A 15,866-nucleotide genomic window follows, 5' to 3' on the forward strand; every position below is an offset into this window, starting at 1 on the left:
ACATGGCATGGGTGACTGGCACATCTTTTAGGCACCATTACTGATGAACGTCATATACATATTTTGGCAACATATGCTGCCATCCAGATGACGTCTTTTTCAGGTAAGGGCTTGATTTCTTCAGCAAGACAATGCAAAACCAAATTTTTCATGTATTACAACAGCATTACTCCGTATTAAACAAGTCCGAGTGCTAATCTGGCCTGCCTGCAGTTCAGACCTGCCACCCACTGATAACATTTGGCGCATTATGAAATGAAAAATATGACAAAGGAGACCCAGAACTGATTAGCAGCTGAAATCCTATATCAAACAAGAATGGAAAAACATTTCACTTTCAAAACTACAGCAATTGCTCTCCTCAGTTCCCAAACACTTACAGAGTGTTGTTAAAGAGGTGATGAAACACAGTGGTAAACATGCCCCCATCTGGGTTTAAATGATTTGTACATCATTTAATTTTGTTTTTATTTACATTTTGCACAACATCCCAACTTTTTTGGAAATGGGGTTGTACATGTTTTGTTGATTTACAAAGTGAAAATAAGGTAACACATCCCCAACAAACTTAACTATTGTATTTATCTGCTGATTTTAGTCTGCAATTTACATTTTTTGCTGAATTTAACATATTGAAAAAAAAACCAAAAAAAACATAAAATACATAATGTGCCATAACTTTTGCACAGGCCATATTTTAGGTGTAATTTTTTTCCCCAATATGTTAAATTCAGCAAATAAACATTTTGTATTAAAATGTGCAGAAATGTGTTCTCTGTAGAGGACGTGTACTTTCTTTAATTTATAAAATTGACAAAACATTTAAAATTTTGCACACAACTGTAGGCCATATTTGGACGCTTTCCATCCAAATCTCATTTTATCCCATTTTAACAAATTCCACCCAACCCTCTCACAGTTGTTTAGTGTTCTAGAAGTACTGATAGTAGCCACGATATATGCAGAACAGTGTATGATGATATGAATTATCATCATAACAAAATGATAATACCTAACAAGAACTAATTTGACAATAACTTTAATTCCATTCACTTATGCTAATCTAATCAAAGAATAATACATAAGATGAAGTGTTTCAGGGCTTAAAAGCATTAGACTGAATTGGGAAGCAAGTCTAGTCAGGGTAGAGATGTTACAGTTACTCACAGAATAGCAAATGGCAGTGGGGTACCTCCATCTCTCAGCAGGGGAAGGCTGGTTGCTCCATGCACGGTGACGCTGATGATTTCGTCTCCAGGGTGGGACACATGAGCGTAAGTGGGTGAGAAAGAGAGGGAGGCACTTGCCCTCCTCAGCAGAGACTCTGACACCTGGCTCAAAAACACAAGCACATAAATGTAGATGAATAGGGAGGACTCTAAAGTTCTGTTCCACAGTGCAATTATGTAGAATGTGCATGTGTGTATATCATATAATCATAATCTTGCCCAAAAAAGGACAAGAGCCCATTGCAGCAGGAAGCTGCAGTAACATGCCATAGCAGTGATGGCAAATGATCTGTCTTGAAATACTTTTAAGAACCAGGGATAAGCCAATTAAATGCCTCAAAGCATTCATTCATAAAATTAGCACATAAATATGCACTAAACCTCAACTCAGCTTTTAATGAATGGATTAAATATTCTTGGAACACACCTAAGAACGTGTCTGAGCATTCAGTGACATCAGGAGCAAACTATTTCTGCATAGAGATTTGGAAAAAGATTTGATTTAAACGCATTAGGCCTTTGGTATTCTAAATCAGCAAATTACACATAATGGGCACTTTGATTCAGGGAACAATATCAAGACCTTGGTTAAAGTAGAAACCAATGCTTCCAGTCACCGTGGTTCCTAAGCAACAGGTAATCTTACAATGCATGTACAGCTGTAGCAGAAAAGGCTTTTCACAGCAGGCGCTGAAAGCTTCAGAAAGTCAATCCGGTGGTACATCACATGGCAACCTTGAGACGCTCTATACCGTTCAAAGCACAGGGGTGACAGCCATTTCTATTCAGCTGAAATAAAAGGTGAAAAATAATCACTGGAGAACAACGAGGCTGCATCCATCTATGACACAAGGTCCTCTCCCGTGTGCTGGATAATCAGCATTCTCCCACATGCTGTCGCGTTTCTCAGCACAAAGCTGTGGTCTGTTCGAATAAGGATTTTCTCAGAGCTTCGATTTGTTATCGTCTTATAAAATAAGCTTCTTATTCTCAAGAGGGGGAAAAGAAAACATGAATACACAACAAATTCATCAGGCTGGGGCAGGCAGCTGTGACGTAGGTCTAAGTGGGCTAAAGAATTCTTTTCAGCTTACTCAACATGAACTTTAAAAGTGCAACAACTTTCAGACATATACTCTGCTTTTTTTCCTTTCTCTTAATGGCTGAACTCAATGAACTCGAGTTGTTTGACTTAAGGTCACTACCACACTTCCAGTTCACTAGTCAAGAGGTCATGAGAAAGATGGCTGTGAGCTGAAGTTTGAACATAAACATTGCAGCTGAATTATTGGGAACTGTTTGTTGATAGCGAATTTAGGAACTGTTATTCAAAATTATGGTAACAGGGATGATGGCCCTGAATAAACAGACAGCACAATTAGTCAGATATAGGCCTGTGCCAGTAACAGGGTCCTCCTATTTGGGTAACTGTGTGGGATGTAAAAAGAACATAAAAGCATGTTTAAGTAAAAAGCTTTGATTGGCCAAAAACCTGTAATTATTATCCGGAAGACAAAACAAAATTGCAAAAGTCACATGAAGTTTACCATCTGAGAGTTTGCAATTGCTTAGCCTGATGCCTTCTTCTCCACAGCAATTTCGCATTAGGCTGTTTGAAAAAGCCTGTTTCCTCTGATGTACAAGAGCTGAGACATGATTTTTTTTTAAACCTGATTTTACTGTTTTTCCCCAGACATTAAGTCATTTTTCTCTAATGTGTGAAACCTGATGTTGTGGTCTGTGGATGTTCTAAAATGTACACCTTGAGATAAGCAGCTTTTTGTACAGGCATAATCACCGAGCACATTTAACCAGCAGACACATTTCTAGAAACAAGTTAGGTACAACAAATCTGATATTACAGTAGGCCATCACTTCATCCAGCATGTTTAAACGTTTAGATGTAGGAATTCTGCTGTCTTGCTGTGGTTTGCACGTAAATCAATAAACAAACATTTTTACCATCACATAATAATCAGAATAATAATCACAAAGACAAAAATAAATGCATTCCGTTCAGTATAGTTGCAGCAGGACTATCGGGAATTACAATTAATAAACTCATCAAATCAGTATCAAACTATGTGACATTAAGGATGAAAAAAAAATTACAATGTTTAAAGATTTAAAGATATTTTCCCAGTGGATGATGTATCACAATATCCTGTTTTGCTGAACCCAAAGCTGGAATGAATAGGATGGGTCAGGAATATATCATCATACTGCCCAGCCCTGCATCCTATCCTGATAAGAATTACATGCTATTGTCTGACAAATAAGAAGTATTTTAATGACTGTGGTTATGAATAGTTATGTACCCATTTCTGTCAAGTGTAATCAACAATTACAACATTGTCAAATAACAGTTACGATTTGTCACAGCACAAAAATCAACAAAACATAATATAAACAGAACTGTCAATAGGTACTCATGCAGGAAAACAATTTGTAGCAAGCTCTTTCCAGAAAGGGCTTTAGAGACAACACTTAAAAAGCAATTCCATCACTGAAGGCTGAAGATTCTGAAGACATGGCTGACCATGATGGTTTAGAAATAGATTTGGACAAACAAATAAATATCTCCTGAGAGAAGAAAAAAAAGTTTTCACCAACATTTAGATTTAATAGTACACAATGTATGGCCATCAAATTAGCTTTTAAATGCACTTATAACATATAACAAAAGGTCATTCTTTTGTTATATTATCATATCTATATATGTGTTTGATATGGAAGACAGGTCCATATTTTCATGCTAAAACTGACTACAGCCTTCCACATGCTCAGCCTCCAGAGACTCCAGACTTGTCAATAATTCAGAAGTGGAGGGAGAAATGTTATAAGGCGAGACAGCACAGAGTGGGCTGGGAGGTGGAGGAGGGGTGTTTGTGGAGAAAGTAGGGAACTGGAAAAGGAGGAAGAAGTAATTAAAGAGTGCGTAAAAAGAGCAGAGAGGCACAGATGGACAATGGATTGCATAAGTGTGGCAAGACAAAGAGATGCAAGAGGCCCACAGCGATACGCAACAGGGTGACAATACACTGTAAACATAACACCAGCTGTCGATCAATCATTCTAGTGTTGAAATATTGAGGGAGAGCAGTGGGCTATTAGTAGAATTACAGCTTACTAGAAATCGACCTCTATTCTATGTATGGATTATTAACATTCAAAATATATATTTATGTAAAATGATACAAATGACATTTTTTCAATGTTTTCAACAGAGAAAAACAGGATGTTTATTTTGAGGAAAACCTTGAGCCGCTGCATGAAAAATGCTTTTCGACAAGGATTGCCTTGCCAGACAAGTATCACTTTCTCAGAAAGTGATAAATAAATATATAAAAAAAAAATCTGTTGCCCACTCCAACAATATCCTGTTCCTTTTAATATTGTACAGCTTATCCATATTTCAGGTGTAGCTACTGACAGTTTGAGCAGTAGGAGTGCACAGATGTATATATTTCTCACGGATATGACATACTTATTAGCCTTTTTTGTTTGCACAAAGCAAGTTTCAGTGAATGGAGGAAATGCAGGGCAAATAAACTTTCAACAGTTTCATTACTGTATGCATTATTTTTAATCCTTGATAAGATCTCAAACCCTGTCGTCCCTGATGTTTCACTCCATCATAATGAGTGCTACTTGGCTGATTGAACAGGTAATGGGTATTTGATCACAGTGAGTTTTGGGAAATTAATCAACATTACAGCAGTTTTTTTTAGACATATCATACGTGGTTAAAATGCATAAAAAAAAACAAAGCTGCAAAAACAGCTCATTTTGAAATTATTATTTTTGTGATGTCATGAAAAACCAAATCATTTACACATATCCACCTATTCAGCCTACAGCACTTTAGCTCCACCCATTCACTCCTTATCATTTCTGTGTGTTTACAGGGCATCCAATAGCATGATTAACTCCAACGGTTAAGACACAGGTAAACAGGTAAGAAAATGGTCATATAAAAATGAATCAAGTTTTTGGTACAAAAACCACACAGATGTTATGCGTGGACAGCAGGGGGGAAATGTAGGATATGGGTTTCATCTTTTTATCTGATCTCATATCTGTCATCTGACAGAAGCAACATGTGCGTTCTGTGCCAGCAACACCACTGTAAAAACACTGACGCTCTTGTTCATATCTTAACTGACATGATTCATATGACATAACCAGCATTTGGAAAACAGAAAACAGAATTTATATACTCAACAGGTTTTGTGCACACGATGGGTGTAAAAAAGGTAGATCTCTACATCAATTGTAGCACACATCTCTTTACTTCACAGATCACTAAAACACTCTTTGATAATGACAAATCGAAGTCAGTGGGAACTGTGATATGAAAACAAACATGAAAATGCAAATTAGCCAAAGGAAGAGGAAAAAAAATCTCATATGAGACACACTCGGCTGCAGATAAAAGCAGAACAAAGCACGATCATGCTGAACACACTCGGCAGCCGAGAGCTTTTGAAAACTTGCACAAACAGCCGAGGGCTGGGGGGGCGGCAGTATGAGAGTGACTAAATAAAAGGGAGGCAGAGTGAGCGTAGCGCTTCACGTCTCCAGAGGAAAAAAATCTCCCAGCAGGATTTAAAAACCTCGCCTTTATCAGGTTCCTCTCAGAGCTTCCGCTTTGAAAACTAATAGTGCTCGTTTATAAATCTCTCTGTGCCGACTGTCAAATTTCAAATGCTACCATAAGCACTGTGAGGATCTCTTTTGGCGAGGCAGGCTGGATTTGTGAAGTAAAAGGCATTTAAAAGGAAGGGAATTTTGATATTATCAGTCTTAGATCTACTTACGCAAGATAAGACCCGTATCACACAGAGCCACTGCTGCATCATGTCAGACTGGTTTCTAAAATTTTATATTTTTAAGTGATTATATTCCAAGGTAACTGGTTACAGAAATTCTTATAAATGGGTAGACATACAGTTGACAAAGTCTGCTGAGTAATATGTGCATCATAGAGGTTTTATCTTTCTAGCTGATCTCATACTTATTCAGAGCTAGTTCTCATCTGACAGAAGCTATTTGTTTCACACTGGCTACATTGCTGTTGACAGAGTAACACTCTTGTTCATGTCTTAACTGACAGGATTCAGTTAATGTAGAGTTAAAAAGTAGACTGATTTTTATCTTTACATTAATAAGCATACTGAGAATCAATCCAAAACTGGAGTTCTCTCAGAACAATGGACTGACCACCCCAAATTCCAGATCTCAACATCACTGAATGTGTCTGGGATTATTTGGATCATAAGTAGCAGAAAATGCAACCAACTTCTAAGACTGAACTTTGCAGGTGTGAAAAAACATGCCTGCAGAAAAAAAGGAAATCAAGTCTCCTGAAAAGAACGGAAGCTTGAAAAAAGGCAATTTTCTGTCAAATGTATGAAACATTCTGAGAATCAAACAGAATACATATACTCAACCAGTTTACATGTAGATGCAGTGTGTCCATGTATAGAGCCTGACTAATGCTTGGACCCCAGCAAGAGATAACATTTTGAGGGGAAAGGCATTAACAGCACACACTGCAAACATGTTATTTGACATGTGAAAATAACAGATTTGTCGAAAGGGCAGACTGAGCATTGTTCCTGATGTTAAGCACTGCAGGAACCGTAGATACAAACCTTGTCTCTAGGGAAATTGCACGTTTGTGACTCGCCCTAATGCCAACTCTCTGATTGGTTTATCAAAGCTGTATGCTTTTCTGCACTACAGAACAGCAGTGCTGTAACTGCATGTACTCATTAGATCAATTCTGTTGTACAGGAAGATTAAGTCAACATGCAATTTAACACAATAATAAAACTAATCAAACAAATCAGCGTGGGGGAGGGGCATAAAGTGTGAGAGCAAATAGTGGATGAGACAGTAACCAATTCAGTCACAAACAAAAACATAAGTGACCTTTTCTCTATTAGGGAAGACCACTTCACATGTTGGAAGGCAATCATCGCCCCCACTCTTATAATTAGTAGCAATACGAGTGTGTTAGCACTGATTTTCTCTCAGCTCAGGTCTGCTGAGGGATTACCGTTAAAGTGTCATCCTCCCCACCCATTACAGACACACACACACGTGCGCGCATACACACTAGAAGCCTTCTTCTCAGGGTATCCACATGCAAATGACAATCTGTTGGCTTACTAATGATGAGCCTGGATCATGTGACAAAAGAAGCACCTGAAGGTTTGTGTCCCTATGGAGAGGGGAGGAGGTGCAGAGCTGGAAAAACTGCCCTGGAGCTTACAGACTGTCTAGCATCTCTCCAACGTTTCACATTATCCAGCACTTGGGTTATCAACTGATTTCACAAAGCTTTAGATAAGGACATCCACAGTACTACGGGAGGATAATATGGCAAAACATAAAAGTCAGCCATTAAGCACAAGTTACTGATTTTCAGAAGATATTTCTGAGAAGATTAGATGGAAGATAATACACTAGCATAAGGAAGGACAAATGAAAGTGGAAAAAAATAGTTTTCAAAACAAAAAATGATTAAAAGATATAGAGAACAATACCACAATATTTGTCTATTCATCCAGAAGAGCATTTGTGAGGTCAGACTCTAATGTTGGCCAAGGGGGCCTGGCTTGCAAACACCGTTCTAGTTCACAACCCAAAGGTGTTCAATGGGGTTGAGATCAGGGCTCTGTGTGTGCCAGTCAAGTTCTTCCACACCAAACTCGCCCAACCATGCCTTTATGGACCTTGCTTTGCGCACTGGGGCTCAGTCATGCTGGAACAGAAAAGGGCCTTCTCCAAACTGTTCCCACAGAGTTGGAAGCATAAAATTGTCTAAAATGTCTTGGTTTTCTGAAGCATTAAGATTTCCCTTCACTGGAACTAAGGGACCTAAACCAACCCCTGAAAGACAGCCCCTTAGCATTATCCCTCCTCCATCAAACTTTACAGTTGGCATAATGCAGTCAGGCAGGTAACGTTCTCCTGGCATTCACCAAACCCAGGCTTGTCCATCAGATTGCCAGATAGAGAAGCGTGATTCATTACTCCACAGAATATGTTTCCACTGCTCCAGACGCTTGCCATTGTGCTTGGTGATGTAAGGATTGCATGCAGCTGCTTAGTCATGGAAACCCATGCCATGAAGCTCCCAGCGCACAGTTGTTGTGCTGATCTTAATGCCAGAGGAGGCTTGGAACTCTGCAGTTATTGAGTCAGCAGAGCATTTGGTGACTTTTATGCACCATGTGGCTCAGCACTCGATGACCCAGCTCTGTAACTTTACTGTGGTTCCTAAAAACTTCCACTTTTCAATAATACCACTCATAGTTGATCGTGGAATATCTAGGAGGGAAAAAATTTTGCGAACTGACTTGTTGCACTGGTGGCATCCTGTTACAGTACCATGCTTAAATTCAGTGAGCTCTTGAGAACGACCCATTCTTTCACAAATGTTTGTCAAGGTAGACCTCATGGCTAGGTGCTTGATTTTATACACTTGTGGCAATGGGACGAATAAAACACAAATTGCTGTGTGCCAATACATTTGTCCGTACAGTGTACAACACACCAACAAAACAGTAATGTTACATTTTAAAAAAATGGTATCTACATTGTAATGTTTTTTTATTCAATGTTTTGCTGCACATCACTCTATGCCATAAGTGATGGCCAATTATACTATCAGCATCACTGAGATATGGACTTGACATTTTTGACAATTGGGTAAAATCTATTGAGATCCACCACTTGGTATCCTCTATAAAATCTGTTTCAAATTAAACATGCTATCGATCAGTGTTCTTTAAGTACCAACAGGATCCACTATGAGCTCAGAAAACATATCATGACATCATTTACTATGACAATGATATCATATCGTCATATCGTCCACAACTAAATAGCACTCAGTAGACCCGTTCAATACCCCATTATCCTCTCTAAAGTAGCTACGTGAATTTTATCAGAAGTGTGGTGTCATATGATGACTTGAGAGGCTCTTGTATAACACAACATTTCCCATCATTGATTTCCACCGGTATTAACAAGCAGACATTTTGGGGTCACTTGGGGGTGTCCTGTTTATAAATGAGTATCCAGTGACTTGCACAATGCACAGGAAATGGTCCATAAATTCACAAGAATGTCATCATTGAGAAACCTCAGCACACATGAGAACATCTGGCCAGTGTCCTCTGCACTTCTCCAAGGGACTCATATCCTGGAAGCAGGATGACTCAGAGATTATGCTACATCAGTCGGCATCAGCACAGTGAGATCACCATTTTATCTGAGGTGATCTATACTGCTTATTAAAGCTGCATTTCTGCCATAGCCTCACTTCTACTACCTACTGTACCTAAACAGTGTTATAAATCTGCCAATAAAGTATCAAACATACTCCCTCCATAAACTAGGGGTGCACAGACAGTGAATTTTTAGGCCGATTTCAGTTTCTGTACAGTTTTATTGAGCAGTAGCAGGAAGCAAGAATATAGTATAGGTCCTTTCTAGTACTTTTTCTTAGCTAAAGTAAAAAATAAGCAACAACTGATACTTTTTGAAGAGACATAGCAAAAGCATTCAAATGCAGCACATATTTACATGGCGGAATCCCAACATTTAAGGCTTTAAGTTGCATCACATAATGGCCATAAAAAACGACTGCATGTTAGCAGTAAAAACTGGCCCATTCCAAATCCGAATAGGCACTCTCACCATAAATCATCATAACTTATCAAAGTCATATATGATGACCTGAGCATTCAGCTCTACTTCAGGAGCAGAACGAGCAAGACAGATAGTCAGGCATCTAAGGGCTCATTATACAGCATTTACAGGCAGTTTTGGGAGGAACTGCTGTATAAAGTGATTCAGATTAACTTGGTCAATTTGACCTTGAGGAAAAGCGCAAGTTAATTAAACTGCCTATTTTTGTACTACTAGAGAATATATTAATGTGGAAAGAAGATACTTCAGTAACATTTTTTTATCAAAAAATAAATATAGTAAGTGTAGGCATTTATGAAGAATACAATAAAACATCTGTTATTTACCCTATCTGTTAAAGAATGAACTATAGATTGCAGGGCTGCAGAATATGGACAAAACAGCATATTGCAATTCTTTCATTACATATCACCTCGCTATACATTAAATGCAACCTATAAACTTCCTTGATGTAATAGCTAAAACCTAGACTGCAAAAGAAAGCCTTCTGTCAGAGGCCTCCTCTGTTCTACACTGAGCTGCAGGTAGTATGTGTCCCCAGGCACATTTCTGCATGATCCTTGCGAGTGGAAGGGAAAGAATCACACCATGTAGCTGTCCTCTGCCAAAAATACATCAAAAACATTGTTCACAAAGTGCCTCTCTTCATTATATATCGTTGCACTCCTATCCTACTAATATCTAGTCATTTGCAAACTGGTGTTTCAAGCTTTGCTTTATGTTTGTGCCTGTGTGTGCACTAATGGAAGTTGACGAATGATCTCAGTGGGAAGTTGAACGTATGTGAGCCTCTTCTCACACAGTGGGGCTCTAGATGAAACACTAGGGCCTGACTGGTCATTTGTACCAGGTTGACTTTTATAAACATCACACTAACCGTCGATGTGCCTTCAAAGCATCGGCATGAAGCCAGTTATAAGCTGAATGCTCAATTTGTGAAGAAGAAAGAAGAGGTCAGGCTTTCCAGAGAGGCAAAATATTTCCAGACAGTTCACCCCTTTTGGAATGGGTGACATTATGATGTGAATGTAAACTGAAACATGATAGAAATTATAAATAATTATAAATAAAAAATACTTAGAGAAAAAGTGAATCGAAATTGTATTGGTCTCTGATACGCTTCCGAGGGTCTCTAATTTACCATCTTTTGTATTAAACGAAATAAGGCATCTGGGTGCATCCTATCAGAGTAAAGTGAGAAGTGAGGGATTCGGAGCTCATGCTACGCACGCACCCACACCCTCAAATGACTGGGCTTCTTTTCTAAAGTCAGACGTTTTTGGGACTTTTTTTGTTAGAAGGCTGGTGCAGCACTCATTGGGAAAAAAAAAAACTCTATTTAAGAACATTTATTTACCTGTGCCAAACTATTCTGTGTTGTATGCAATTAAAGCTCTAGAAGCACTGTAGAATCAAGATTTTAATATTTAAAATATTAAAAAATTAAGAAGCCTGGCCTCAAAAAAAATTGTATAGAATCCGAAAATAAGTATCCTTGCACCCCTTGTGAGTGCAAAATAAGAGATCCAGTGTCCCTTTAAGATTCTCACACCTACACAGGAAATGATAACTACAAAATATTTCCTCATCCTCAGTTTGGCAAAGAAAGAGGCCCTGCTTTATTACATGGTGTTGAAATCTGACATAGATAAGGCATGACAGACTGAGTTTAAAAGAGCCTTCACTAAAAACTAGCAATAAACCTCGTAAGTTTTACTAGGATATATTCCAGATGGACAAAAAAAACAAACAATAAACACTGGTCTTCCAGTACTGAGCCAAATCAATTCCTCATACTCACATATCACATCTGCACTGTCTGGGCTGGTCTGTAAATTAAATGAAAAACTCAGTCCTGCTGGCCTCCTTTAATCAAATAACAGTGGAAAAGAGTTCTAAAAATTCTAGGGCAAAGTGGGTGAATCCAGAGTAAGCCAGCCAAAATTGCTTCAGAGAGTAATTTCATGCTCCATATCAATAACTGCAATAACTGCTATAACTCCTGGGTGAGTTTCCTCTGTTTCCTACAAGAACAACCATTAGGGGGAAAAACAAATTACCTTTTTAGTGCATTTAAAACAACTTTGTCTCAGGAGGACACTGAACAATTATAGACAGAGAATAAAAACTGACTTGCTGAAATTGGCAGAGGAGCACAAATGTGCTTTTGTAAATTGGATAAAAAGATTACGGTGGCATACGTGTTCAATTCGTAACAGTTGGAATCTAGAGGTTTTTATGATGACAGGCTAAAACCTACTTATTTTGTGTTCCTTTTGTGTCACTTTATCATAGCTAGTCGAGCCTCCAGGGGATACAAATCTTAATTAGTAAAATCACCACAAATAGCAGACTGATCTCACGGTTTCCATGGTATGATCTGTGGTGCTCCCAAAAGACCAGCGGTTACTAAGGCACACTCTCCGTTTTCTTTCTATTTCTCCTCACACACACAAACACACACACACACACATATACACACAGACACAGACACACAGACAGACGAGCAGTTGATCACAGTCTTCCTGACAAAAACAATGTTGTTTGATGAAAGAAAAAGAGCTCCCAGCGTGCCAAATCTTTAACATCACACAAAAGATTTCAGAAAACAAGAGCAATTCAACCTGACAGGTTAAGACTGAACATCTACATAAAGCTCTAGCAAAAATGTTCCATTTCTAAATAGTGCAAACAAAGAACAACTGATGAATTAACATGCATATTGCATTATACAAGTGTCTTACACAAGCACATTACCTAATCTTATTCTCAGCAAACATGAAGCAAATAAAGAAATGAATGAATGAAAGAGTTGAAGTAAAATCTATATTCATAACTTGTATCTTTTCTTTGTGCACGTGCATAATTCAGCATGCAAGAATACTAAGTGTTTTTTCTAACTGTATGTATTAGATGCACATCATTTCCCTAAAGTACTACATGCAGGCATATGTTTAATGACTTAAAATACGACTAAAATACTCCCTAGGCCTTCATAAATTTCAGCCATTAATTATAGCACTAATTTGCAGGAGTACATTTTTACAGCCTGTGTATATTCAGCCTGTGTGCAGGGCTCATAACGAAAGGCAGCACAGGTCTTATTAAAAAGGCTGTATGGAGTGTGAGGGAGCTTGAGGAGAGGAGCAGATGCCAAGGTCAGTGATGACCATGAAAACACAGCAGGACAATGGTGGATACACACTGGGGAGCATCGCCTTACAAATACCAACCACCACTGCTGTACTGTGGAAGGCAAAGAGGAAAAGTGTATATGCAAAGGCAGCTCATAAGAGCTCTTTTTTACTAGATGTATATACAGTTATTATCATATGAAAACCTCATAAACTAGAGGTGGTATGTCAGAATCAGTGGGTAGCAGTGTCACAACAATATCAGCAGAAAATGCTAAAAAAACAAACACCATAAATAAATCAATCCAATCATACCCTGTAACAAACACATCCTGAAATACCACATTGTGTGATGTGCTATTTTTAGCTGTGTATTTCTTCCTGTGAGGTAGTAGAGTGTTTGAGTATGAGTATGATAGTCTACTTTATGATGCTTATCCTAAGTGAAGTGGATCAATTAGAAATCTCATTTTAAAGCTTAGTAGAAAAAAAAATATTGGCTTGGTGTCAGACTTATACTGAGGCATTCAATATCGATATCAGAAAAGAAGGATTGGTAATGTGCCATCTCTACTCATAGACCATGCACCAGCTGCTCCTCACATTATCCCATATAAACCCTCAGTGCCTTCTTATTTCACTGTTAAGTTCTTGTTGGAAATAAAAGGGTTAAACAAAAAAGTTAAACCCCGAACAGAAAAAAATATCCAATCAGGATTTTGTCTTCTCCATGGTATCTAAGTAGTGACAGCCAAGCTAGCTCTCCCATTGGTTGGGTCTTCAGGAGCTGAACTGAAGTCCTAATGTGTCAGTTTAATAGGGAGCTGCCAGCGGAAACAACCAATTATGTTTTGATTTCCAATGATGGGCACCAATTTAGAGAAAATAAAAAGGTACTACATGAACTGCTACAAGGTAAAATATATGTTAATATACAAGCTTTAAAAAAACGCTGAATGTCAGGCCATAGAGGTCTTTGCTTCCATTTTTTTGACATTTATGGCCTGAACTAAAGGCCTAGCTCTAACAATCACAGTTCTCCACTGATATTATGCAAACATTTCATAATAAATGGACCAAAGGAAAAAATGACCAAAATTACTTAAAACAGGAAATGGAAAAAAAGTCTCAACTTTTTTTAAGGGTGTTTTTCCATTTCCTGTATACGTAGCACTTTAGAGATACAAGGTAGAAGCAGCGACAATATGGTGATCGATCAAGTAACGATTTAGATAAATCAATAATATCTACTGTACGAAGAGGAACAGCCAATTTATTTATTTTTTTAATGAAAAAGAGAAAAAAGCAGAAAAGAAACTGTAAGTAATAAGCACCCACTATGTACCGTGCTAGCTTTAGCGAGTGGTGATCTTTGTTGGGTGCCTCAGCATTTAATTAAAGCAGGCTTGTTCTTGTCACAGCATCACCACGTTCTGATTAATGCCAATAAGGCTTGGCACTGCAGTCAGTGTGATGTGGCACACACAGCTCACTAACACGTTCCAGTCAGGGGCGGACAAGCCGAGCAGGGTGCTAACAAACAGCCAGGAGAGAAAGAGTAATTAAAGACAAAGTCAATTTCCATCTCACTGGTCTTCACTCATTATAATGGTGATACGAAAAGAGCTTCAGTGAGAGAGCTTTAGTTACTGTGTTGCAGTAAAGACGCCAGGGAAGTAGCCACAAAGATAAACATACGTGTTGTTCTGTTAGATTCTGTTCCTTTTACTTTCCATCTGAACGCAAGTGGGCAGGCAGCTATACGTCATTATTCCAGCTGTATTTTACATGCAAATGATTCAATAATTTCCATCCCTGCTTCAGACGTAGATGTAATCAACTCCACACATACATCACTCTACGCAGCTGCATTCAAACTATTTATCCTCCCTCACACACACACACACACACACACACACACACAAATTGTATTAGTTTAGTACATTAGTGCTGATTGATATGGTCAAAAATCATTTTTTTAATCATATGTTACCTACTACTCTATATCATCAAACATCCATAATTATCGATAATTATAATGTGCATTTTTAATGCTCTATTTTAAATCTGAACAGTATTTCGAACTCTCAAGAAAACCAAAGGGTTATTTTGATTTGTTGTTGTCCTGTCTTTAAGCTAAGCCTACATGCTGCATTATACGTTGCAAGTTTTAGGGATGCAGGAAGATAGGGCTGAATGATTTGGAGAAAATATATAATTGTGATTTTTCTGACCAACATCGTGACTGTGATTTAAACTGCGATTATTTTCTACAAATTGTGGCCTCTTTTTGGTCAGTATCTTGCAATTCGATATCTCAGCTCCTGCGATTTGATTTGTACTCTTTCAAATTGCGAATTCTATAAAAAAATATTGATTTTTTCAGCCCTACAGGAAGGGAGCTGAAATTTTAAATGGCATACACGTGATGTACATTCTGACGGCACTCAAAAATTATTCATCTTTCTTCTTTTGTATTTGTTTGCATAATTTACATCAAATTGAATGTTTTATAAAGTTCTATAATATGGTGAGAGATGAAAATACACACATATAACTCACACATCAAACTACTTATGTGCAACCTGCTAACTCTTGCCTCTCTCCTTCTGGACCAGCTTTATGCAAATGAGCTGAGTGGCATCCAATCAGACTGCTGATATGTGGCATTGTAACTGACTGTGTCATGCACAAAATCAAGCTTCACTCTGAAGATTCAAAACTTCAAGAGTAAGAAAGCACAGTTGAACAAAATGTAAAAACAATAGACACTATG

General features: G+C 38.1%; 1 protein-coding gene across 6 annotated transcripts in view; it reads right to left on the minus strand.

Moving 5' to 3' along the window:
• The window catches only part of ccdc33 (coiled-coil domain containing 33), an 86,416-nt gene that overhangs the window by 64,867 nt on the left and 5,683 nt on the right, over nucleotides 1-15,866 (minus strand). For 5 of the 6 annotated variants that reach the window (XM_036576027.1, XM_036576026.1, XM_036576029.1 and 2 more), the window contains one exon: nucleotides 1,168-1,331. In XM_036576027.1, the coding sequence (XP_036431920.1) occupies nucleotides 1,168-1,331 (164 nt within the window). Of the gene's footprint in view, nucleotides 1-1,167; nucleotides 1,336-15,866 lie in introns of all 6 variants that reach the window. The other variant, XM_036576030.1, reaches the window with a different exon arrangement.

The sequence above is a fragment of the Colossoma macropomum genome, unplaced genomic scaffold (assembly GCF_904425465.1).
Source record: "Colossoma macropomum unplaced genomic scaffold, Colossoma_macropomum, whole genome shotgun sequence".
Taxonomy (NCBI): domain Eukaryota; kingdom Metazoa; phylum Chordata; class Actinopteri; order Characiformes; family Serrasalmidae; genus Colossoma; species Colossoma macropomum.